The sequence below is a fragment of the Microcebus murinus genome, chromosome 2 (genome assembly GCF_040939455.1).
Source record: "Microcebus murinus isolate Inina chromosome 2, M.murinus_Inina_mat1.0, whole genome shotgun sequence".
Taxonomy (NCBI): domain Eukaryota; kingdom Metazoa; phylum Chordata; class Mammalia; order Primates; family Cheirogaleidae; genus Microcebus; species Microcebus murinus.
This window is the reverse complement of record NC_134105.1, coordinates 88,209,044-88,234,373: the sequence shown is the minus strand read 5'-3', so window position 1 is coordinate 88,234,373 and position 25,330 is coordinate 88,209,044. Positions and strand designations below refer to the sequence as shown.

Genomic DNA, 25,330 nt, shown 5'->3' with positions numbered 1-25,330 from the left:
GACTTTGTTACCTGACGTACTAGGATGACTAAGCTACAGTTTGTTAATGTGAAAGCTTTTCCGGTTTCCCAGCTTCAAAAATCAAACTCCAACAACCAGAGAATAGGCCGATTAAAGAACCAGGATGGTGCATTTATAGCATGAAGGTATTAGGTAATTTGTAGGGAAAACAACTTATAAAAAAGTGAAGTTTTCCCCATAAGTTATCTAATTTTCTTGTTCTTCAATTTGTTGTTATTTATGCTCATACAGATCTACCTTCTGTGGGTGTTTATAAGACCAGTTTTCTTGTTCTTATTCCCATAAAGTCTAGCAGACCCACCCGACACACCTTCTTAGGTTTCAGTTGCTTTGTTCTCTGGACACAGCAGCATATAATTATTCTCCTGAATCCTGTGTTCCTTGTAGTGGGTTTGATAACTTTCCCTCTGCCTCTCATATTTCTCTTGCTGCTCTTACTCATGGTTCTTCCTCATCTGTTTCATCTAAGAACTTTCAGAGAGCTGCAGCTTTCTTCTCTTCCAAAATGTTTCCTTCAGGGGAGGTTCCTGCCCACCTGCCTTGAGCTGTTAGCTATCCCACCCTGCCAGCCTGGCGTGATGTTTCCATTTAATACTCTGGTGTCTTGGTCTGAAGACGACAGAGCAAAGTCCTTATTCGTGGGGCCACCATCTGATGCGAGAGTTTCTACCTCAGGAGATTATCTAAGGTGTAGTTGTTTTATTTTAAGAAATTCTGTCTAACAGTATTCTAAGACTTCCTGCACCAGAATCACTAGGTTGCTTTTTAAAATGCAGATTCCTGGATCCCGCCCCACATCTACTGAATTACACTTTCTGATGGGCAGACCCTAGGATCTGCGTTTTAAATTTAATTCTTTACACCTTCATTTGAACAAACAGCTAAGACTGAAAGCCTGAGCCATTCCTCACCAAAATATGGGTTGTGCGGTGTAAAAAGGGGGTGTGTTTGGAGACTGTCTGTATTTATGGGAGCCTTGGCTGGGCCAGACAAGACAAATAGTTCAGAAAGAACTTCAAACTAGTTCTGGCACAAGTCTAGCCTTTTACTAACCAAACCAGCCCCAGAAGCCAACCTCCACAGTCACATTTTTTGGTTGTCCTAGCCCCTGATAAATAGGTTCCTGAGCCCCTGATAAATAGGTTCCTGTATATCTACAGGTTGTCCTGGACCTTAGCCCCTATACTAGTTGCAAAGAGGCTGGAACTCATTCACCCTAAAATAATAACATGGGCTCCTGGGATCTTATCAACTGCCCCCAAATTGAGGACAAAAATGTGTAAGGAGCCCATTCAACCATACTCATTTTTTTTTCCATGAAAAAAAAAGGCAAAGGAGGGGCTATATGGGAACTCTGTACTTTACACTCAACTTTGCTGTGACCCTAAAACATCTATAGTATATTTTTTTAAAGTAAAGAGAGGATTTTGGCTTCTGGAGGTAAGAAAGTGCAGTACAATAGGAAACCAGACAATTTGGATGAGTGTTCAACAAGTGTAGGCAACAGTTTGGTAAGCATGGAAATCATATAGGACCTTTAGTGTGTGACTAGCACCTATGATGGGCTGGCCACTTTTCTATATTTTTATCATTGTATCCTCAACACAGTCATGGCACCATCATCCCTTGTTGCATAGAAAGGGGACCTGAGGCTCAGAGTGAGTGATTTGCCCAGAGTCACCAGCTGATGAATGAGTGGACGGCCAGAGGCCCCGCTCCAGCCCTCTGAGCTGTCCTGCCTGCACCACTGCTGCCTCTCCCTTTATTTGTACTTTATCTCATGGCAAGGGAGCCATTGACAGCTTTCAAAGGGGGGAAATGCTGGCCTGACCTAAAAATAGCTTTCATTTATCAAGCACTTAGTCGGCTACAGACTGCTAAGCACTTTACAGAGATTACCATTTTTAATCCTCACAATGACCCTATGGTTATTATTATCTCCATTTTACAGATGAGGAAACAGACTTAAGAGAGACTGATGTGCTGCAAGTCACACAGCTAGCTGGTGCCAGAGCCAAAGTGGAGGCTGGCAGGCTGACTGCAGAGAGCAAACTCTCCCACCACTGCACTGGACTCCACGCCCAGGGGGGAGGGGGCTGGGCCCTGTAAAGGTTGAGCTGATAAGACTTTACAACCCACTGAATGTGGGAGGGGAGGGAGAAAGCAGTTAAAGGTGTGCCTGTGAATCAAATATGCTTGGGACCCAAACACCCTGTTGAGTGAGCTGGAGGTCAGAAGCTGAGATGTCACCCAATCCTGACAGAAGCCAGAGGTCCCTTTCGGATGGTCTGTGCTCAAACTTTCCCCTCCCTCCCTAGTGCCATGAGGGGTGTCATCTCTCTCCCCAGATAACAGAGCCACCTCAGCCCTCCTCCTGTGGCTATTCTGGGCTGCACTCTCATCCCCCTCTCTTCCTCTAGCCCCTACTTCAGCCCTTGTGTTGGGAGTAACTGAGTGGGGAAAGGCCAGCCCAGTTACATAACTCTGTGGCTGGGACCCTGGGAGGCCAGCCTGGAGAGCAGGTGCTCAGCCCCTCCCTCACCACCAGCAGTGAAAATCTTCAGCTGGAGCCCAGCCTCTGGGTAGGCCCAGCATGGAGGCAGCCACAGCTCCAGAGGTGGCCTCAGGATCCAAGCTGAAGGTGAAAGAAGCCATCCCAGCTGATGCTGAACGACCCCAGACTCCACCTGGACAGGGGGCTGGCTGCCCCACTCCCCAGCTCCTGCCCCCCATAGAAGGTGACCTATGGCAGGTGGGGGTGGTGTGGGGAGGCCGGGTGGTGGGAGTTAGGAGAACATCCTTACCACCCTGCGTGTACCTCTAGTTTTTGCAGGGCTAAATGACTTTGTGTGCTTGGTACTTAGGATGAAGGATCACTCACTAGAGCTCCCATCCCCGTCCTTGGTGGATTCTTACTTGCTACCCAAATGTCTCTGCTGGGTCCTTGATTTTTAGCTGAAAAGTCCATGAATGGCGTTTGTGACACTTTATAGAGACTGAAAATGATCTGTTTATATTTTTACCTTCTAAAAAAAGTCTGTCACAGGGACCAGGAGGACCCGATACACTACTAGCCAGTCAGGAAGGGATGAGGGGTGAGATGGTGGCCGTCTGCAGTAGGAGAAGGGGGGAATCAAAAGCAACAGCAATGGGGAGGCTGCGTGTGGAGCTGCACAGTGACACTCAGCCGCTCGCTTGGCAGTGCCTCGGGATCACGACCTACCCCAGCACTCCACTAGCTCCCATGGGAAATCCTGACTCCTCAGAGTCTGAGCTCCACGGAAGTGGAGGCTTTCTAGGAGAAGCATTTGATTTCCCCTCCATGGGGATCCCTGGGAGCCTTTCAGCGAACAGGCATCCTCAAGCCAGGAAGCGACTGGTAGCCTTTCCAGCCCCAGGTTTTCCTGCTGCCCACTCCCAACTGCCGGCTGAGGCTTGGGCTAACAGCTCTGTGATGCACACTCGGGGGTCCCTAGAAGCCAAGCACAGGTACGTTTCCTGCTGCCCCGGCTCAGCCAACTGGAGGGGGAAGGTGGAAGCCAGGCTCTTCCCTTCTGTGTGATAATCGTGCTAATAAGCAGAGGCAACCACAAGACTGTATTAAACGTTTAAGACAGTTACCTGCATGAAGTGTCGGCTCTTGACACCTTGATGTGCACTGAGAAAATTGTGGGCTCCCGGGGTGGGGAGAGGTAGGAGGAGAAAAGACATACACTTGGAGGCAAAGATCTAGGCTTAATCCCTAATGCCACCTCTATCAGCTCTGTGACCTTGGATAAGTCAATGAACTACTCTGTTTCTATTTTTGTTCTATAAAATGATGATTAATAACATCTACCTTGTAGGGTAGTTGAAGGGATTGCTAGGACGATCCAAAGTGCCTTGGAAAAGGCCAAACCAAGATGTGAATAAATAATACCAAGTCTGGGGTAAAGACTAAGGGTTCTGTCTCTAAAAAGGGTTGTGTGGGGGAAGCTCTCTGCTTCTTACTATCCTAATGGAAGAGGTTGGGTTTTTGGAAACTGAATATCAAGGGCAGAGAGTTGGCCAAGTTTGTTCCCATTGAATAAGAAGTAGGGGAAGCAGAGGTTATCGTGACATTTTAAGCTGGGATGATTGAGGCAGAAAACTAGTTTCTTCCCTGAAAAGTTGTAGGGAGAGGGAGAATGAAAGCCAGGAATGTTGACTCCCGACTACAGGTCTTCACAAAGCCCTGGGGAAGGGCATTTATCTCACTCACACTTCTACCCTCAGCTGCAGCCCGCTCCTGATGGCCCCTGGCCACTGTCCCACAAGTGAAGCCTGAAAACCCTGTCCTTGTGTGCGGCAACTCTATACATTGCTGGCCTCAGGGCAACCAGCACCCAGTGGTTCCACTCAGTGGTATCCCAGAAATCACTAGCGATAAGGACACCATTTGGCACTTTGCAAAGTATGTGTGCATCTGTTAGCTGCTTGGAAAAAGAAGGCATGAGTTCAAATCCTAGTTCTGGCCTATGACCCGAGGCAAGTCAGTCCACTTCTCTGGGCCTCCATTTTCTCGTCTATAAATTAAGGAGTTAAACTAAATCAGTGTCTTCCCCTTCTGATGGATATGGACCCCTAGGAAAATCTGATGAGCTGTGGACTCTCACCCCAGGAAAAATACACATAAAAAATTCAGGAAGTCCACAGAGGCCCTGAAACCCATCCAAAGATCCTTTGGGGTTCTGTGGGCCTGGACTAGATAGATGATCCCTAAGTCCTCTGAGAGCTCCAAAGACTTTCTTCCTCCTAATTCCTCCTCTTCCTTATAGGGAGCTCTGGGACTGAGGGGGCACTACAGTGAAAATGTGAGAGCATGCAAGCTAGAGCAAGCATCAGAAAGGGAAATTAATTTGCAAGATCAAAATAAACTGCAACTGGCCAACAATGAGCTTTTAGTTAAGGAAGCCTGCTACATGGCTAAATAAGTAGGCTTAGGTGGCCAGCATTGGTAAACAATTCATGTCTATCCTCAGCACTGCACTGAGGCACTGTGTCCTAGAAACAAAGCTTCACAGGGGCCAGAGGAGAGCTTCCCAAACTGTGAGAGGCTGGGGAACAGGCTGCATCCTGTCATGGAGAAGGTGAGACCCTGAGACAGAGGAGCGAGGGCTCATCTGCTGATTTCAGCATAATTGCTCCAACTGACCATGCATCTTCTTTCAATCTGAACTGTTCTGTGTCCTCCAGCACATGGGAAGCCAAACCTTCCTTTCCCCCTCCTTCCTCCCACAAATATTTATGTTGTGCCTATCATAGGCAGGCATTGTTCCAGGTGCCAGAGTTATAGAAATGAACAAAATAAGCAAAAATAACTGCCCTCATGGAGGCCACATTGTAGTGGAGGGAGGTAGACAATAAATAAGTAAAATACATGAATATAATATGTCAGAAGGTGATAAATGCTATGCCAGAAATAATGCAGGGAAGGAGATAGAAAGTGCTGGGATAGGAAGCATGCCTGTTTCCAGTAGGATATTCAGAGAAGGTCTCACTAACAAGGCAAAATTTGAGCATCAACTCGAAGTGAGAGAACAACGTGCAGATATTTGGGGGTAATGTTTTCTATGCAAGGAGAGAACAAGTGCAAATGCCCTGAAGCAGGAGTATGCCATATGGGTTGGGGCCACTGTGGCTGTGGCACAGGGAGGGAGGCAGTGGGGGGAATTTGATCAGAGAGTTAACAGGGCTTTGGGAAGACTGTGGTTTGACTCTGAGACAGATGGGCAGCCAGTGAAGGGTTTGGGGTAAGGACTGACATGATCAAGTGCAGGTTTTAAATTTTTTTCTAGCTGCTGCATTAAGAATAGACTATAGGTGGGCTTGAGACATTAGCAAAATCATCAACTGAGAATGAGGATGAGGGAGAAGGGATGGGGATTTTAGAAGAGGAAAGTATGCAGTAGTCACCCAGGAGAATAGGAAATTGAGTGGACTAGGGAAGATAGTAGAATTTCCAGGGTCCACTTAGAGGCTGTTTCACTGTTAATGGCCCTCCAGTTAAAGTCAGCATAATTTTGTATTTTTTCCTCAGTCATGTTATTCTGTATGGATGCAGGTACTGAGTGGGTGGAAAGTTTATTTGACCAGGGTTAGGTATTGCCAGGAGGGTGCAATGAAGTGAAAGAGGATTAGCAGATTTGAGTAAGTGTGCAAGAGAGTGAGTACAATAATGACCATGGTGTCTAAGTTGGGTGGGGAAGAAAGTGCTAACATGCAAGGGGTGCTAGGTAGTAGGGGATGGAGTAGGATAGTGGATCGCAGATCTCGGTGGTGGTGAAGAATTGCTGATGTTGGAGCATTAGAGGAAGTGAGATAAAGGGATAGAGATTATGTTAGGGTACACCAGTTGAAACAAATGGGCCTCAGGAACAAAAGATGTCTTATTTCTTACTAACAAAGAATGGAAAGCAAGTGTTCCTATTCAGCAGATAGTTCTCCTCCATGTAGTAATTCAGGGAGCCAGGCCTCTTTCCACTGTAGAGCTCTGCCATTCCTTAGGGCCCCGTGATCATCTGCATACAGCTAGCAAAAGGGGAAGTAGAAAATGTACTTCTTAAAAGCCTTGGCCCCAATTCTCACCATTTCCACACACATCTCATTGTCAAGCACTAGTCTCATGGTGACACAGCAAGGAGGTCTGGGAAATGTCCCTGCCTGGGCAGCCACTTCTCAGAACTACACTATGGAAGGGATAACTTACATTTTGGTGAACAAGTGGCCTTCTCTGTCGTAGAAGTGATGAGAGAGTGGGATGCTTGCAATTCAGATCATAGAGGGGTTGCAGTTTTTGTCTAGAGAATGACCACAGGAACCAGTGGCTGAAACCAGGATGACAGTCATTGGAGGAGTGGCAGGCCAGGACGCTTGGAAGGATCACCAGGAATTATGACTGGAGCAGTGTTGGAGAGAGTGACAGCCCTAGCTAAAGCCAACCAGCATGGAGAGAAACTGTAATATGGGGAGGGAGTGATGGAGTGTTCTCCTCAGAGAAGTATTGCCTGTTTCTTTTATTTTTTCTGGCCTTAGTTTCATGGTCTTCTAGGAAGTGACACTCTTGTCCTTTGGAAGATATTTCTGAGATCCCCACACGCTTCTCCAGACAGGTTTCTGAGAAGGCCAGGGCCATGTCCTAGGCATCTGCTAATGTTTCTCTGAGAAATGCTCGTACTTCTTGGATACCTGGAAATCTCTAGTTAGTTTCAAAATCATAGCTGGCCTTGTGCATTTGCTCCCCTTTGGTAACCCCTCACTCACAGAAGCACAGGTGCACATAGGCATACTCCCTCACACACACACACACACACACACACACACACGCATGCACACACATACATTCACACACACACTCAAATGCACATAAACACACTGACACACACACACACACACACACACACACACACCCCTCTCTATCTCTCCAAGATCATGAGTTTGATCTTGTTTCTTCACTCTGCAGGCCATAGCTAATAACAGCCTGAACTATACAACCCTTAGGGAACTGCTGGAAGACAGTCTCTAATGCTGTGAAAGGAAAATATGAGAGGATGTGAACAATTATTTCCCATTAGAATAGAATAAGAAAATGGGCATAAACTTCAGCAGAATAAAGTCAGGATAGATATTAGGAGGAATTTTCTAATCAGCAGGAGTCAAGATCTTTGGACTTGAAGTAGTCTCCTCTAACAATTTTTTGAGAAAGAAAAGAGAGAGAAATACAGTGCTGAGACCAACACAGCTCAGAACTCAGTGGCTTTCAACAGACTTTTCAAAATGCTTTTTTCCAAAGATGCTATGAAGGGAGAAAACCAAACTGAGCCAGTCACAGACTGATCTCAGAAAACCCAGGCTCTGCATAGGGCTGTAGGCTTTGGCTCACTCACATCCTTCCTGGCATCTGAGTTAGCAGAAAGACCTTGGGCAACAGGGGAAGCCATGCCTCCCCAAGGTCGATACAATTTGCGCCTTACTTGACTGCGGATGTGTGAAAAGCGATGCCTCCAACAAGCCTGCATATTAACATTCTTAGCAAAGAGTCAGATTGCGTCAGGGTTGCATTGGGAGGTGTTTGGAGAACTTGCTGCTGACCAGGCATCTGGAGTTGTCAAACCTGTTCTGCCACCTAGGCGCTCTGTTAGCCTCTTGCCCAATCTGCCCTCCCACGGGGAGCCTGGAAGTTGCTGAGAGTAGAGCCCTCATCTACTCATTCTGAGAGTCGCCCATCCTAGTGACTTAAGTTTCACCATCTTGTCAGGAATCCACTGATAAGCAAAGAACTGGCAAGGGAGCCCTCCAGGGAGGCGAGAACTCCTGGCCAACAGCCTTCCTCCTCTGTGTCTCTGTCCTAGCTGGCGTCCCCTCTATGTCTCCTCCTCCCTTAATTCCCCCACCTTAGTTTATGTCCCACATAGACCTAGTTCTTTGATTTTTCTCTTTAGTTCAGGTGTAAAAATGCTAACACTTTCCATGGTATTTTTATAAGAAACAAAAGAAATGCTAGGTAAATAAATATGAACACCAGCACACGTCTGTCTACCCATCAGAGCCCATTCCCTGCCTGAGGTCTAAGCAGAGGAGGCCTCACTTGGCACATCTTCCCAGTGTGAAGGCTGACCTTTCCTCACCACACCCGCTTCAGTCTGTGAGTACGTGTGTCCCTCTGCCTTCCCTTCTTTGCCTCCTCCCTCTGGGGCAAGGTCACTGTCAGAGCCCTGACTATGATGCCCAGTCCTAGGTAGACAGTGGCAGGCAGGTAAGTGGACATGCAGGCCATGCTTAGAGAACAGGTCCTTCAGACACAGCCCTCGATATGGAGGCAGGCGTTATGGGTGCCAAGCACAACTTCACAGCTAGCTGGGAGATCTCCAGCAAATTGGCTTCTCTCTGAGCCCTTTTCCCCTAGTCTTCTCCTTGTTCTGGGTGCTTACCCAGGTCCTTCACAATGCCGCTATTCTGCAGGCTGCACAAAGGACAGCAGAGCCGCCTTCGCTCCAGCCCTCTCCCCAGCAAATGTGAAGGGTTATTTCCCCATCCAACAGTAGGAACCAAGCCTGACAAGATGAAGTTTGGAGCCTCCTTTCCAATTACAGCCCTCTTTTTAAAAAAAAAACCCTTAAGTCATATCCGCCTGTTTTCAACTCCTTGGTTGTTTGCCAAGATGGCCACGGGAGAGGAACACATCACACAAACACTTCTTCTGTTCTTTGCGCCCTACCCCCTCCCAAACCGGGCAGGGTCACTCCGCTGCCATTGCTGTGGTGTTATTACTGAGGCGCTCAAGCCCTGAGGAGGGCAGGGAGGACGGCACACAGATCACTCAAGGCCCCTCCTCCCATATTCCTGCAGTGTAGTCTAAGCAGGCACAGCCCAGGTGAACACACAAGCCACACAGCAAAAAAGGAAAGTAGAGAAATAAAATGGACAGTGTGCGACATGTCTTTGTATTTATACTCACAAAGGCCAAGTGATCTTGAGATCATAGTGAGGGGACTACAGGAGAAAAGTTCTCTAGACAACGCTCTACAAATTGAGGTGTGGGAAGAATATAGTAGAACCTCTGTTTATTTTTTTAGACAAGATCTCTGTATGTCATCCAGGCTGGGGTGCAGTGGCTATTCACAGGTACTATCATTGTACACTGCAGTCTGGGACCCCTGGGCTCCAGCTATCCTCCTGCCTCAGCCTCCTGAGAATCAGGGACTGCAGGCGCACCCAGCTATTTTATTTTAAACTTCATTACTGAAATTTTTGTGTTCTATAATGTACATAAACAGTTCAATATATAAGTAAACATATGTTGGAGTGAAGGCTCAAGAAGGTATTTACAGGGGAATGTTTGTTATCAGAAAGTTTGGAATCCATTATCAAGCCCGCATGCTGTTTGCCACAGGAATGCACCAGGGCTTAAGTCCCTCCAACTGCCAGGCCTGGGCTGTTGGTGGGAACTGAGGTGCTGTCACATTCTACTTAAGACAACAGCAGACAGGGACTGTCTCTGCCTGAGAAAGAAGACAGCAGCCCTGAGAAGACCAGAAAATGGTGTCAGTCTCGACCAGGCCCCCATGGGAACCCAGGTGGGACATTTGCACTTTGGCAGCCAAGACAGCCTGCGGCATCCTGAGGAGAGAAATTACACCTGGTCACTCTCCAAACCCACACTCAGCACTTTCCCCAGCATCTCCTCTCTTCATCCTGAAGCCAATAAATGTTATCTAATCTCCACTTTTCACAGGGACAGGCCTGGGAGATCAAGGGGAAGTGAGTGGTAGACCTAATCTTGCTTTCCCAGATTCTGTCTGTACAAAGTGATCCTCCACAAACTGGAAGAACACCACGCAGGCGCCGGAGGGGGCGGCCACACAGAGGAAGGGACTCAGACGGCTGCTCCCTCTGTGCTGATGTCAGTGCCGCCTTGGAGGGCGGGCTGGGGGAGGCTGGGTGTTGACTCTGCCTGCAGAATGGAAAGCATTCTCCCGAGTCTCCTCCAAACTGGGAGGTCAGGATCAACATTGAAAGTGGCCTTGATAAAAGGAATGTTATTAATATTAAGGACAAATGTAGAAAAGGGGTGGAAAGACAAGCCACACAGACTGGACTGGTCTGTGCACAAACAAAATCTCAGCTGATGAAAAGTCAGTCCTTGAGAGTTACAAACTAAAGTGCCAGGCTGGTACTTCAGTGCTCTTCTGCCCAGACTAACACTCTCCAGAGGATCATTCAGCCAAGCATTCATCCCTAAACCCCAGTAAGATGATTGGAGCAATCTTCCCATTCTCTAAGGCAAGGGCTTGATTTGGTGAACAATGCCTGGGCCACCCATCCGTAGTGTGCAGCTGGATGTGATATTCACTTCCTCTGAGTATCCATCGCCTGTTCTCTCTCTTTCCATCACTCAGAGCACCCCAAGATCTGGCTACCTCGGGCCTTGAGGCAGACCTACATCCGGAAGGTTGGGGACACAGTGAACCTACTAATCCCGTTCCAGGTGATAATGCCAGCCCCATGCTGGGTCCATGTTTGGGACCAGGCCAGGCTTTTTATTTGGAAATAGATACCAAGAGTCCTGCTAGCAGTGGGGTAGTCTTCCTGTCCTTGAATGGAAAGGGCCACATCACCAGAAGTCTGAGGCCAAGAGGCATCCACTCCGCACTCCCAAGGATGGGTTTGGGTAGGGTTGGGTGTGCCACATGAGATGAGGTGAGGCTAAGCCATGCCCTTTAGTCTGCAGAGGTCTAGGAGTTCTGGGAGCTCTCTGTTTGAAGGGCTGCTGGGAGTTTGGGCAGTTATTCAGTTGGTCTTAGCTGCCCTGGTTATCCACAACCTAAACTCTCCACAGGTGGGAGACTCATAGCTGTCCCCCTTTCCCAGATCCTTAGGCTGTGGCTGAAAGGAAAAAGTCCCCTGGGAGAGCCACCAACTTCTAACTGAAAGGAATATGCTGCTGCAAGTCAAGTGGCCCTGTGGCCCTGGGGTGGATCTGACCCCTCCCGCAGCAGGGAGGGTTGAGAAGCCTCTTGGGGCTGCTCAAGCCTTATCCCCATTCCTCAGGGCAAGCCCAAACCTCAAGCCACCTGGACACACAATGGCTGTGCCTTGGACACCAGTCGTGTGAGCGTGCGAAATGGGGAGCAAGACTCCATCCTCTTCATCCGGGAAGCCCAGCGTGCTGACTCAGGTCGCTACCAACTCCGTGTGCAGCTGGGCGGGCTGGAGGCCACTGCTACGGTTGACATCCTGGTGATCGGTATGAGGGGGCAGTGGGAGATGGGTGGTCCTCAGGAGCTCCCTCTCCAGGCTGAAGAGGAGCCATCTCAGAGAGCTGGGGAACTGGGGTGAGGCCCACACTGAGTTGGGGACCCAGGGTGGCCATCGGAGGGGTGGCTGAACAGAAAAAGGGTCCAGGGGTGCTCTTGAAGTGACTTCAATGCAGTTGTACTGTGCCCACTGCCATGGCTTTGCCCTTCCAGAGAGGCCAGGCCCTCCTCAGAGCATTAAGCTGGTGGACGTTTGGGGCTTCAATGCTACCCTGGAATGGACACCTCCCCAAGATACAGGCAATACAGCACTCCTGGGATACACAGTGCAGAAGGCTGACACAAAATCTGGGGTGAGGCCCTGCTGGGAAGGAGGTTGGGGGGAGGAATAGGGCTTTCTGAAATAGACCTCTGGCAGCTCCATGTGGGGTGAGTTCACAAAGCAGATGTCTCATTAACGGCATCTTACTGGGCCCCACAGCTGTGGTTCACGGTGTTGGAGCGTTATCACCGCACCAGCTGCATTGTCTCTGACCTCATCGTCGGCAACTCCTATGCCTTTCGCGTCTTTGCCGAAAACCAGTGCGGACTCAGTGAAACAGCCCCCATCACTGCTGACCTTGCCCACATCCAGAAAGCAGGTAAGGAGGCATGGGGACCATGGGCTGGGATGACTTAAGGATGAAGAGGTGAAGAGGGATGGGGATCTCAGACACCACATCATGGCCTCTCTGGGTGCCCCCAGCTACTATTTACAAGACCAAGGGATTTGCCCAGCGAGACTTCTCTGAAGCCCCAAAGTTTACCCAGCCTCTGGCAGATTGTACTACAGTCACTGGCTATGACACCCAGCTCTTCTGCTGTGTCCGCGCCTCCCCCCGGGTAAGTGGGAAGTCCTGGGGGATGGCTGTCTGAGCTGTTTCCTGCTCCTGTCCTGTCCTAACCTAAGCTAAGGCACAGAGCATTCTAATAACTCCTGTTACCATCTCCACCCTCTGCCTTTTCAACAGCACTTGATTTAAGAATAGTCAGGGTATTTAGAGTCCAAGACTGACTCATGAGAATGATGTTGCCTTTTAGTGTTTGTTCCTCATATACAAAGATGTCACTTACTGACCTGCTGGCAATTAGGCATGAGCTTCAAGTTGTTCACTGGTAGGAAAGATGGGGTCCCACTGCTTTGTCCTTACTTACCCCTCCTGACTTCATCTGATCAGGGCCATGCACTCGCAAGCTGCCTACAGTTCAGCCTTGGTCGCAACCCTGGGCAAAGCTCTCTATTTACAACGTAGTCATGGTACTCCACACACGGCATAAAACACCATTAACAACCTTTACCAAGTATCTTTTGGGTTACAAGTCTGGAACAGACTACGTGAAGATAATGCCTCAAGGAGAATGTCAGTAGCCCACTCTAGAAACTACTTCCTGACCAGCGCAGACAGGATCAACCCACAAGTCAACAGTGAGAACAGGATATGAACTTTCCCACTGCACGCGTCAAAAAGAGCACCGATGCACGGTGCTTATGACCTGTGAAGGGGCGCTCGAGCAGTGTGGAACAGAAATTATCACCTTACTTCTAGTTAGCAACACTTGGTGAAGAAGGCAAGGTTGCAGGTGCTCTTTTCAACTAAGAGAAGGAGCTTGGGGAACCGCTGAAGGTACTGGAAGGGGAACCCCTTCCCACAGTGTAAGGAATAGGGAGCCTTCCAGAAAGCCACTGTCTACCAGCCCTTATAGGCAGAGCCCCGGTGACTGAGCACAGAAAGAGCAACTGGTTCTGAGGCTCCATCTCCTTGCTGCCCCCTCATCTTTATCTTCCAGCCCAAGATCATCTGGCTAAAGAACAAGATGGATATCCAAGGCAACCCCAAGTACAGAGCCCTCACTCACCTGGGCATCTGCTCCCTAGAAATCCGCAAGCCTGGTCCCTTTGATGGAGGCATATATACCTGCAAGGCAGTTAACCCCCTGGGGGAGGCATCTGTGGACTGTCGAGTGGACGTAAAAGGTAGGGGCAGAAGGAGAACTAGTGCATCAGGGGGCCAATCATATCCTCCAAAAGTGGCAGAGTCTGGACAGAGATGCAGGCCTAGGTAGAGAAGGGCTTCCCCTACCAGACCCTCTCACTGTCATCATCAGAATGTGTTTGAGGAGCATTTTTACTACTCACTGTCTCATTCCTCTCCACCACAATTCTGTAACATAGGAAGAGTCATTTTTTCCACTTTGCAAAGGAGAAACTTGAAGCACAAGGAGGTAACTGGTTTACCCAAGATTTCCAGTGTTGGTTAATCAAAAAGCTGGCACTATGGTGGAAAGAGCCCAAGCCTCCTAGTCCTCACTCAGATCATTTTTCTATAAGCTATACAAACTTCTGACTCAGTTTAGGAAAGCTGTAGCTGTTTATTGGGCTTTATTTTACTTTCCCCTCCAGTTTGTTTAAAGGTAATATCGCACATCCTCTCTACCTCTTTAATGTATTTATTCATTTATTCATGCCTGTCACCTTGTTCAGATCTCCATCATTGTGTTTAGCATATTGTTTTATAATGATCTATTTATAGATCTGTTTCCCTATTTAAGTATAAGCACTGTGAGGGCAGGGACAGTGTTTAATTCACCTTTGTCTCCCCAGTGGCACAGTTATGTACACAGTGGGCACTCTCTAAATGTTTCTTGCATGAATCAGAATGGATGGGTCCTTACATGTCCTATTCTCATTTATGTATGAACTTCCCAAAAACCTGAAATAGAGTATCCCTTCCCAATGCACTGAAAGAAGGTTTCCCAAAGATTTCAAAGATATTAACATTGAAAAATATCTGAATTCTTGCAGCTCCTATTTGAGGATAGCTAAGAGGAGGACGTGGGACTCTGAGAAAGGTAAGGAAAAAGAGACAGGGAGTCTTAGTGGACTATTTCATGTTATGGCTAGTGTTGTCAAGTCAGGGACAGATGTGTATTCCTATATCTTTCAACCGTGTACCCACTGGTGACCACTTTTTTTAAAATCACTTTTTGAAAAGCTAATACTGTCATCCCTGTGGAAGGAATTTACCATTGATGAAGTCTACTTTTGTCACATCCTCTAAATGTCTGTACTCCTCAAGTTGATGGGAATTAAGCCTAATGATCCTCTGAAGAAGAGTAATAGCATATGCCTAATAGTTAGGGGGTTCTGTGGGAGGGAGCTGGGTCAGTACTTTATGAAAAGATATCAAGGGAACAACTGAGAGTGGAGGAATCGATGAGAGTCACCACCACATTGTAGCTGGGTAGATAAGGACACAGGAGGCTGCTCCTGAGAGTTAAGTGTTTCTACTACGGTATCATAAGCATGGTAAGAAACGGATTAATATTTTTGTTTTTTACGTTGAAGTTTATAGATTCCTTCCCTTCCAAGAAAAATAATCAGCATTATCATTATATGTCAATAATAATTTAACATTTGGGAATGTGGTCCCAAGCAGTCCATTATTGGCAAAGGGCAACTCAGATCATCATTTACAATTTGATAGCTCCTTTAGATTTTAAATCATTTACATTCGAAATGTGTACAAACTGCTGAGTAGGGTGGAAAAGAAGCTTGTGAAAGAATTAAACAGAAGTAGTTTCCAATGTCCCCTCTGACTTGCAGCTCCTGGCTGATGAAAATTGAGAATGAATTCAATCCCTAAGCCATTTACTTAAGCCTATCATTGATATACAGCAAATGAAAACCCTAAGGTATGCATTAAAGTACAGGGAATTCAGGAGAGCTCTCTCTGTCAGTTGGCTTGCAGAGACAGTTCTCTCTCCATCCCTCAGCATAACATAATGTGTTGTGTTAGCATTAGCTGCCCCTCTTTCCTCCCAGTGCCCAGCAATGAAGCAGGGTAAATAGTGAATTCATAGCACAGGACATGGGGCCATGAAGAGGACTCTCTCAGCATCCTAGATGTGCTCTGGCTGTTTGCTATTATGGCCACAATATACTCTCTCTTTTCAGTGCCTCCAGGAAGCCAGACTATGGCAAGACTGTGTTCATAAGGAGCTGCAGCACAATGTCTGGTTTGGACTAATCTAAATAAATGTGTGGATCTTCAATCCATGAGTGCCCATCTGTTTGAGCCTTTCAATTTCCTTTTTTTTTTTTTTTTTTTTTGTTCTTCCTTTTTTGAGACAGAGTCTTGCTCTGTTGCCCTGGGTAGAGGGCAGTAGTATCAGCATAGCTCACCACAGCCTCAAACTCCTGGGCTCAAGCAATCCTTTCCTGCTTTAGCTTCCTGAGTAGCTGGGACTATTGGTGTGTACCACGATCCTGGGCTAATTTTTCTATTTTTAGTAAAGACAAGGTCTTACTCTTGCTCAGGCTGGTCTCAAACTCCTAAGCTCAAGCAATCCTCCTGCTTCAGCGTTCCAGAGTGCTAGGATTACCGGTATGAGCTACCATGCCCAGCTAGTTTGAGCCTTTCTATGAAACATTTAGAAAGCTGGAATCCTTTACCTAGACTGTACAGACTCTCAGGAAACTAAGACTCCTCTTTCTCTTCCCATATCCACATTCTCATCCACAGAGGTTTCAAACACTGTGTTTCTAGACAATCTATAATACAACTGAATTCAACTCTATGCAGTACTAGGTGCTAAAAAGAGATGCTGAAGATGACTTGCTTTCTTCCTCTATGGGCTTTCCAGGATAAGCTGGGATAAGAGGATGCAAATCCAACACAAAGAGGCAAACAGTAGGACACATAAATATGCATTTAGCTAATTAAAGACAAAGCCCTAAGCCCTACAGGCTGGGATGGTACTGATGCTGTGCCAGTTCTGGGCCTAGGCCTTAAGAAGTCTAGTATCTTCTGCTTTTGCCCTTGTAAGTCAGCTACCATATAAGGAATCTCAGGCTAGCTTACTGAATTATGAGAGGCCACATGGAGACAACCAGCTGATAGCCAGCACCATGGCCCTAGACACCTGTGGCCACCTTAGACCCTTCAGCCCTAGTCAAGTCCAGTCATCACCATGTGGAGTAGAGACAGTTATCCCTGCAGAGCCCTGCCCAAATTGTAAAATCATTAGCAAATAAATGGTTGCTGTTGTTTCAAACCACTAAATTTTGAAGTGGTCTATGGCATAAAAATAGATTACTGAAACAGCTTTCAATGCATCAGGAACTAAGTGCTTTACCTCTTTTAGAAGTTGAAGCTCATTGGTTGTCCCAAGTCATCCAGCTGGTAAACAGCAGAACTAGGATTTGAATAGCTTTGTTTGGCTACAAACCTTTCCTGTTTCCTCTCATCTCTTTCACCCAGTGATCCCCACCATAGTTGGTCTGGGTTTGAATCATGAGTTTAAGAAAGAAAATATTTCCAGGAGGTGATAAATATTAGGTGAGGTTTTAAGGAAGAAAGGGATGTGATCTGGCTGAGAAGAGTGTGAAGGGCTTTTCTGTTCAGACCAAAGGTCTATTTTCAGTTGAGGCAAAGTATCTATTCCAGCCCTTCTCAGATGGAGTTCCACAAGATTTAAGGCTCCATGCCACAAGGCATCCACTGTATGCTATAAATTAACTCTTTCTATACACCTAAAATGTTATTAGTTATGTACTATCTTTTTGGAAATCAAGAAAATGCTCACACAAATCATTTGCAGGGCCTAACCCACTTATGGAACCCCTGCTTAAGAATGTGAGGGGAGAAATCAGAGTCCAGTGCCAGCCAGCCATATACACAATGGGGAAGAGGCCTCCCTCTAGCTGAAGCAGGACCTAGGTCAGGAAGGGGTGACACGCCCAGTTATGATACCCTAAGGATCAGGCGAACCTCAGGTCTCAGCCCACAGTCCCATGCCTCTGCTATTTGCTGAATTACTCAAGGGCCATCCTTTAAAGTTCACATATTCTCAGCTTTCCTGGTCAAGGAATAAAATTTGTTCCTGGTCAGGAATAAAATCACACTGACAAAGATCTCCAGTCCTACAGTTAATCCTTCTGCATTTAAGAACTGAACTGGATTCCTTAATTTTCTCATTTAGGCATTTGACACTTATGGAATACTTCTGAGCTCAGGCCTACTATGTGCCTAGGAGGGGGTGTAATTTCTTCATTAATTCATTATTTATCTAAAACCTTTTTTTTTCTTGACCAGTTTTACAAGAGATATCCAAAATCCTAAACACCTGTTCATACACATGATTTTGAGGTTAATGTGAGGAAAACAAATATCAAATATTCCCCAGATTAGGTGCTTTATGCTGGATGAAGAATATTTATGTCTGAAATCATGGTTTGCTGTCATTCTGATGGAGGTAAAAGTAGTTCCGTTGCTTTTTTTCTTTCTTTCTGGTACTGCAACAGCTTTCAAAATCATACTTTGGTGACAGAAAATTGGAGATGAGTTTCCTTAGAAGACACTAACTTCCAGTTTGCTAAAACTTCCTCCCCCACTCAGCTAAAGACAGGTGAAGAAGTGTAGAGTTCCCCTACTCAGGCTACTAGGGGAAGAAAGGGTGCAGTTAATCAACAGCTCCTTCCCCTCTGTTCTCTCCTCCCCACTGCTTGCCTGGACAGAGGGCTATTGGCTGTGCTTTTCCACCCTTAATAGACCCTGCAAGCAACTAAAATTCCATCTTCACCAGCAGACAGTGGCAATCCTCTCCTCTTCCTCACATAAACTTGCAAGTTCTGGGCCTTCCCACACATTCCCTTATCACCCTCCTGAATTCCAAGGCTCCTCTGCTTCCGTGGCATTTATTACAGTAACATCTCACTCCTGCAGACCTAACCACTTCAACCTCACAGCCCAAACTAGGAAGTAAACAAGCCTATAAATGGCCAAAATAATGGGCATGAACTCTGGGAACTAAAGCTCAGGTTCTTTGTTTACAGGAAAGCTCCTCAGCCTTTTCACTCGAAATGTTTAGCTTTCTAGGAAGCTCAGTTAACTGGTGGCCCAGCCTACTCACAGGCAGCATTCGAAGCAGAGAACATCCCTAATAAGTAGGTTTATGCATTTTACAAACACAGCTTTCAGTTCAGAGGTAGTGAACTACAACACCCCTTCTAAAGCCCGAGGGCACACAGTATAAACTTGTTCATAATTGCCTTTCTAACCCTAGAACTGTGAGAACCAACGAGCCTCCTTTCACAGATAAGCGAACAGACTCCAGGCTGTCCGACTTCTAAACGGAGGAATTACGGTTGAATTTGAACCCAAGTTTCCCTCAATTTTCTTGCCCGTTGTTTTCTTCACACCTTGGCTGCCTCAGGTTCCCAATGTTCTTGCACAAAAAGGCGAGGGAAGATGTACTTCTTAGAGACCCTCAATTTATCTAAAGTATACATGTTTAGCTGCTTCCTTAACTTGGAAAAAACATCACAACTGAGAAACCCGACCAAGGCGGCGCTTGCATATTGAGCGCGCCCACGGAAACGAATTTTCCTCCGGCAGAACGATAGCTTTAGGGCGACGGCCGCGTCAGGCAGAACAGCCACTTTTCAGGGCGGCCGGGGCGGGCGGAGGAACCGGGCCCGCAAACCCCAGCTCCGCGGCTCGGCGGGGTGGGCTCGGCGCGAACCCCACACTCATTGGGCCGTCCCTTCTCGCGCCGCCACGAGGCCCTGCCCCTCCCGGACCCAGCGCCACCCGGCACCCCGCCGACGAGCTAAAGCCGGTCTGACGGGCACGCGCTCGGGCGTGCGTGCGCGACCGTACTCGCCGCCCCGCTTCTGCAGTCCCGGATGAAGTCTTTCTGGGAACTGTTTTCTCCCTCCCACCCCTGGCCCCCACCGACAGACTTCCGGCCGGCTCCCCGCCGCAGCCCCGCCCCCTGAAGGTCCGCCAATCACCAAGTGTTTGGGGCAGGAGTGGGTGGGGCCTGAGAGATTCGAAAGGAGCCCCGCCCCCTGAGGGCTGATTCCCGGGACTAGGTTGTGGGAGGAAAACCTCTTCTGTGGAAGATAAGGCGGCTCGGGAAGTGGAAACTGAGGGTGGGCTAGAGGTGTGGTGTGAGTGTGGTGCCGGGGGATTGGAAAGATCGCTTGGGGAGAGGAAGCACCCTCAGGATAGTGGCGGGAGGAATATGGAGCGAGCAGACCGCCCCCACTGAAGAGAGTCCTGGATGCAGGGAGCGGGGCAGGAGGGCAATGGGGGGAGGGGAGGTCTCCGCGCCTTTCCGGGAGATAACGGGGCCAGTCACTGGGACAGGTGCAGTAGCGCTTGCTTTGCCTTCAACATGACCCCTGCCCCTGATGTGCACCCTGAGTCTAGCTGGGAGCTTTGGGCAGGATGGATACCTGAGGAAAGGTATGCTTTCTCTCCAGGTCTAAGCTGATTGTTGTTCCTGCTGGCTGGACATGGAGGATTTGGAGGAAGGTAAGGAACCTCTGGAGGGAAGAATGAGGCCCAGCCATTGAGAGCCGCATCAGGGACCCGTGACTGACAGTCATTCTTCCCCTTCAGATGTAAAGTTTATTGTGGATGAGACCTTGGACTTTGGAGGGCTGTCACCATCTGACAGGTACCAGCCTCTTTATCCCACTTATTTTCAGCCAACAACACCTTTTTGTCTCTGACCCCTTACTGCTGAATTATTGGCCTTCATTGGCCTCTGGGGCCGGGGTTGGTAATTTAGCAAGGTTTGGTACACTCTGGCTGGTGGGTGTCTGGTTGACTCTGACCTTTGTGACACTATTGTGGAGGTAAAGAAAGGAGGAGCTGGAGGTAGACTTCTGGGTGTTAAGAAGAAGGGTAAGTGGATTTGCTGCATCTCCATCCTGGCATCATTTGTGATGTCAGTAAATGCTAAACGCCTGTTAGGCCTCATAGAACCGGTATCTCTTTACCCAGAAGCCAAATCTCACAGCCAGCATGGGCATCAGGTCCCTGGCTCTGTTGTGGGGGTTTTGCCAGTCTCCCCTGCGTAGTCTCCTGTTCTCTTTTGTGTGGGCATGGTGCCTGGTTTGTTTTCTGTCTCAGTCGTGAGGAAGAAGACATAGCGGTGTCGGTGACTCCAGAGAAACCACTCCGACGGGGCCTCTCCCACAGAAGTGACCCAAATGCAGTGGCCCCTGCCCCCCAGGGTATGAGGCTCAGCTTAGGTCCCCTCAGCCCAGAGAAGCTGGAGGAGATCCTCGATGAGGCCAACCGGCTGGCTGCTCAGCTGGAGCAGTGTGCCCTGCAGGAGCGGGAGAGCGCAGGTGACGACCCAGCACCTCGCCGCCAAGTGAAGCCCAGCCCTCGGCGGGAGACCTTTGTACTGAAGGACAGCCCTGTCCGAGATTTGCTGCCCACTGTGAACTCTTTGGCTCGGAGCAGCCCCTCCCCAAGCAGCCTGACACCTCGACTCCGGAGCAGCGATAGGAAGGGGTCTGTCAGGGCTCTTCGGACAACTTCTGGGAAAAGGCCCTCCAGCATGAAGAGGGTGAGTTTAGAGGGTTGAGTTGAATGTGGGCCCCAGACAGTGCATGACATGGTACAGGCAGAGACTGGTTTCCACATTGGTAAAATGGGGATAGCAATTCTACCTCCAGAATTGTTGGAATTAAATGAGAACCATAAGCAGGGTACTTTCCATGGTGCCTGTGTACAAGCTCCATAATGTCTATAATAAGCTCTCAATAAATGATATTGGTGATAGTGACATGATGATGATGTTGTTGGCTAACTTCTGCCCTTCATTACTGGAATCTAGACAACTCTCTACCTCTATTTTTTAACCCCTTTAGCCACAGAACAGATAACTTTTTTCACTCTAGTCCTTTTTTTTCTCTCTCCTTGTGTTTTAGGAGTCACCCACTTGCAATCTATTCCCTGCATCCAAAAGCCCAGCATCTTCTCCTCTTGCCCGATCAACTCCTCCAGCCTGGAAGAAAGCTGGGCCCAGTGGGAGAGCAGCAGCAAGTGAGAAGACCTGGGAATCTAAGCTGGAGGGAGTGGGAGTAGGGAGGGTGTGGGACTGACCCTGAAATTCCTCCACTTCTCTTCACCAGGCCCACCTACTCCTGTCAGACCTGTCCTGGCCCCGCAGCCTTCTACTGGCAACTCTACTGGCAACTCTCAACGTCTGCCCCGGCCCAAGGGAGCAGCTGCTAAATCTTCCAGTCAACTACCTCCCTCAGCCATCCCCAGGCCTGCTGGCCGAATGCCACTTACCAGCCGGAGTGTACCACCCAGCAAAGGTGCCCTACCTCCAGACTCTCTGTCAACTCGGAAAGGACTCCCAAGACCAAGCGCTGCAGGGCAGAGAGGTGAGGAAAAGTGGACATAAGGGTAAGAAGACAGAGGAAGAAAACCTGCCCTTATCCTAGCCTGACCTCACTCCCCCAAAGCTGGCAACAGTGATCACTTTGCCATCTTCATTACAGTTCTATTGAAGATGGGTGACTGAGTTAGGGAGAGAGTGTGGGGCTGAGCAGAGAGTCTGAGCCTTGGTTTCCAAGTACCTCATGGTAGTTGGAAACTACCTAAACTAATCCCAAACTCAATCTGCCTTCATCCAGTATTTCTTTTTGAGAAGGTCAGTAGAACACTCTGCTAACTGATTACTTTTGTTAACCCCCATTAGTTCCTGTTTCCCAGCGACTGAATCTTCCTGTCATGGGTGCCACTCGCAGCAGTCTGCAGCCCCCCAGGAAGGTTGCAGTCCCAGGACCTACCAGGTAAGACTGGTCCCCTACCATCTGGGTTTCCAAGCTGTTATGCACATCAGCCCTGAATTCTGTGTGGAAAGATGGGGATGAAGAGGGGAGTAGGGTCCCATTTCTTCCCACCCTGAAGAGCTTGAACTAAGCTGGGTAAGAAATGGGCTTGAGGAAAAGGACAATTTAAAGTAGTTCCTCCTTCTATCTCTTTAGGTAAAGAGATCAGGACAGCAAGCAAGAATTCAGTAGCAAACCACTACAGTCACTGCCTGGACTTGCCTCCACAGAGCAGGCCCTGCCTCCAGCAGATTCTGGCCTGAGGACAGGAGGAAGAGATGCTGCCAGAGTTGGTCTCCCAGGAATAGAGACCCTGGGAGTTGGGCTGGATTAGGATTGAGCTGGAGAAGACTTTAACTCTCTGGGTTGAAAGAAGATTAGGGAAAAAGAGGTCACCTTCCAGCAGGGAAATTAGCAAACAGAAAATGAGAAATGCAAGCAAGTGGCTTGTCCTCATCCACCCCTCCTTTTGTTGCCAGTCCCAGAGAGTTTGATTTTCTTCCCAGGCATTGGTTCACTGGACATTTACATGTGAATGGCCTCTGTGGCTAACCTCCCTGCTCTCTGAGGAGCCCTCTTCCTGAATCATCCTCTGCACTGGACTCAGGCCTGTTTGGAGAGGCTGAAGCAGGCATTTGGTCTCCAGAACTTGTTTCCTGTGAATTCTGTGACCCCTAACAGGCCAGTTTGTGATAAGCTTACTCCATCAGTCTTCCTTTTTCTAAAATAAAGTGAATGTATTTTTATATTCTCTGTGTATCTGAAAGTATTAATAGATCCCGCTCTAATTTCTAACAAATTTGGAGTAAATTGCTTTGAGATTCCAGCTCAGCAGGCTGTGACTACCCACCTTGTTGGCGTTAGATGAGGACAGGCTCCCTTTCCCAGGATTCACATGTTATTAGAAGGTCCAGATCAAAGTTAAGTATACCTTAGTTCACAGTGTGTGAGGTTGTTAAGCTGGGTTCTAGGTAATTCATTTGTATCCTAAACTTGAATTTCCTTTTCTGGCAAGAGAATGGACCCTCCTAGGAACTCACCAGCTTTTTGTCTTTTATACTTGTGGGATGAGGAAGCCCTTTGCTGGTGTTCTACTTCCCTGATTGCCTCATCCAGAAGATGCTGAAGTACCTCGACACACTCTACCTTACATCATTAGAGTTGTCTGTTCTCTTATATCCCTTACTAGACTCAAGGGTTGGCACCAGGATTTATAAACCCCTGAGGTGCCCTGGTGTTGTGACCCGTATGTAGCAGTATATTTTGTTCATTTATTTAGAAAATATTTGCAAGCTAGTGATTGTTTGTTAATGAATGACAGACTCATTTAACAGATTCAGCTTAGGGTCTTCCCTTTTTTGCAGCTTTTGACTCTTGTAACTGGCACCAACTTGATTCCTTGTGAGTTTTGAGGAAGCTTCCCTCCTCAAAGGCCAGGTCATGACTTAAGAAAGGCAGCAGGTAACTGTGCAAAGAGAAGTAGGACTGCCAGCAGGTGCCCCTTCCCATGCCTGTATGCCCATAAGTGCCTGTCCCCAGAGCCAGGGGCCTCCACTGCTTTCCCACATCTATAGCTGATCTTAAGGTTCATTTAGCCATTCATTTCCAATGACAGCTGCTTAGCTCACCCCCCACACACACACACACACCCAACCTCTTGCAGCAACTCCTGTGGTCACCAAGTATTTGGCTCTGGAGAAATTTGGCATAAGGCAAGAAAACTTCAGGTGTTTCCCAACTTCATCCTGCACTGGTGTTGGTTGTGCAGGGCCTGTTGGTGAGTTCTGGCTCTGACAGAAGCCCTGGCAGGTCAGCAAGCCTAGGTACATACCTAGGGGTGGCATGAAGGTGGCAACCTTTGCCCGGGCTGGGTGTGAGCCACACCCCAGGTGGGTCGTTGGAGGCAAAACAAGCAGCAGACCCATGTGTGGTCGCCACCTGGTGGCTGGCGAGGGCAAGGCATGTTCTGTTCACCCTCTCGGTCAGCCTTGAGTTCCTCCCCACCCGACACCCTCCCACTCCAAACCTGCTTTAGCAGCACATTCAGTAGGCAGTGCCAGCCAGGAGGAGGCCTACCTGCCACAGCTGCCCTTCTTGTTCAGCCACCTGCTCGCTGCCTTCCCTTTGGGCCTGGCTATTTTTGTCTGTCTGCACTCTTCTACTCCCACCCAGTAGCAACAAGGAAAGCCAGTGTTTATTGACCTCTTACATGCACTATGAACTGTTCTAAGCACTGTACATGTGTTAACTCACTTAATCCTCATAAAAGCTAAATTAGGCAGATGCTATTATCATCATCCTCAATTTGCAGGCAGAGAAACAGGCTCAGAGAGATTATTAAGTCCATAAATCCAGTCCCTGGGTTTGTGTTTTTAATCACTACCCTATATTGCCCCCATGTTAACTCCCTTTCTAGTTTGTCGAACAGACCTTTGGCAAACACAAAACTTGGGAAGTAATGTTGCAGAGCACATACTTGGCTAGAGTATGAGTAGTTGCTTCATTTTCCAATGGGAAGAAAAACAAAAAATGGCCCAGAGCAGTGGAGTTAGGAGGTACCTAGTCACTTAGCAACCTTAAATTCCCACCAGCCTCTCAACTTAGCCTTCCCTGCCTGGGAAGACAGGGTCTTACCTGGGCTAGAGTGCAGTGGCATCATCATAGCTCACGGCAACCTCAAACTCCCGGCCTCAAGCAATCCTCCTGCCTCAGCCTCCCAAAATGCTAGGATTACAGGTGTGAGCCACCACGCCCGGCCTTACTATTTCTTCTTTGGAAATGCCAGGACGTGGCTTTGTGCTGATGAGGCTATTTGGGGAGCATTGTCATGGTTCTATGCAGAGGGACAAGC

The 25,330-nt window shown here is 48.1% G+C and overlaps 2 protein-coding genes across 9 annotated transcripts; both read left to right on the top strand.

Moving 5' to 3' along the window:
- The first annotated feature begins 21 nt into the window (after positions 1-21).
- On the top strand, positions 22-15,927 carry MYBPHL (myosin binding protein H like). Its single transcript, XM_012751568.3, has 9 exons — positions 22-2,759; positions 10,938-11,026; positions 11,590-11,785; positions 12,009-12,148; positions 12,277-12,436; positions 12,541-12,677; positions 13,623-13,809; positions 14,638-14,684; positions 15,790-15,927. The coding sequence occupies exons 1-8, from the start codon at positions 2,615-2,617 to the stop codon at positions 14,646-14,648; spliced, it is 1,065 nt and encodes a 354-aa protein (XP_012607022.1). The 5' UTR covers positions 22-2,614; the 3' UTR covers positions 14,649-14,684; positions 15,790-15,927.
- Positions 15,928-19,591: 3,664 nt separating this feature from the next.
- On the top strand, positions 19,592-23,227 carry PSRC1 (proline and serine rich coiled-coil 1). Of its 8 annotated transcripts, none has more exons than XM_075999941.1 (8): positions 19,592-19,781; positions 20,104-20,155; positions 20,243-20,300; positions 20,759-21,203; positions 21,568-21,729; positions 21,911-22,029; positions 22,347-22,440; positions 22,636-23,227. In XM_075999941.1, the coding sequence occupies exons 2-8, from the start codon at positions 20,137-20,139 to the stop codon at positions 22,669-22,671; spliced, it is 933 nt and encodes a 310-aa protein (XP_075856056.1). In that variant the 5' UTR covers positions 19,592-19,781; positions 20,104-20,136; the 3' UTR covers positions 22,672-23,227. The 8 variants fall into 8 exon arrangements, with proteins under 8 accessions (XP_075856056.1, XP_012607028.2, XP_012607026.2 ...); XM_012751572.3 differs by having other exon boundaries at positions 19,637-19,770; positions 21,568-21,682; positions 21,772-22,029; XM_012751570.3 differs by having other exon boundaries at positions 19,637-19,781; positions 21,568-21,682; positions 21,772-22,029.
- The last annotated feature ends 2,103 nt before the right edge of the window (positions 23,228-25,330 follow it).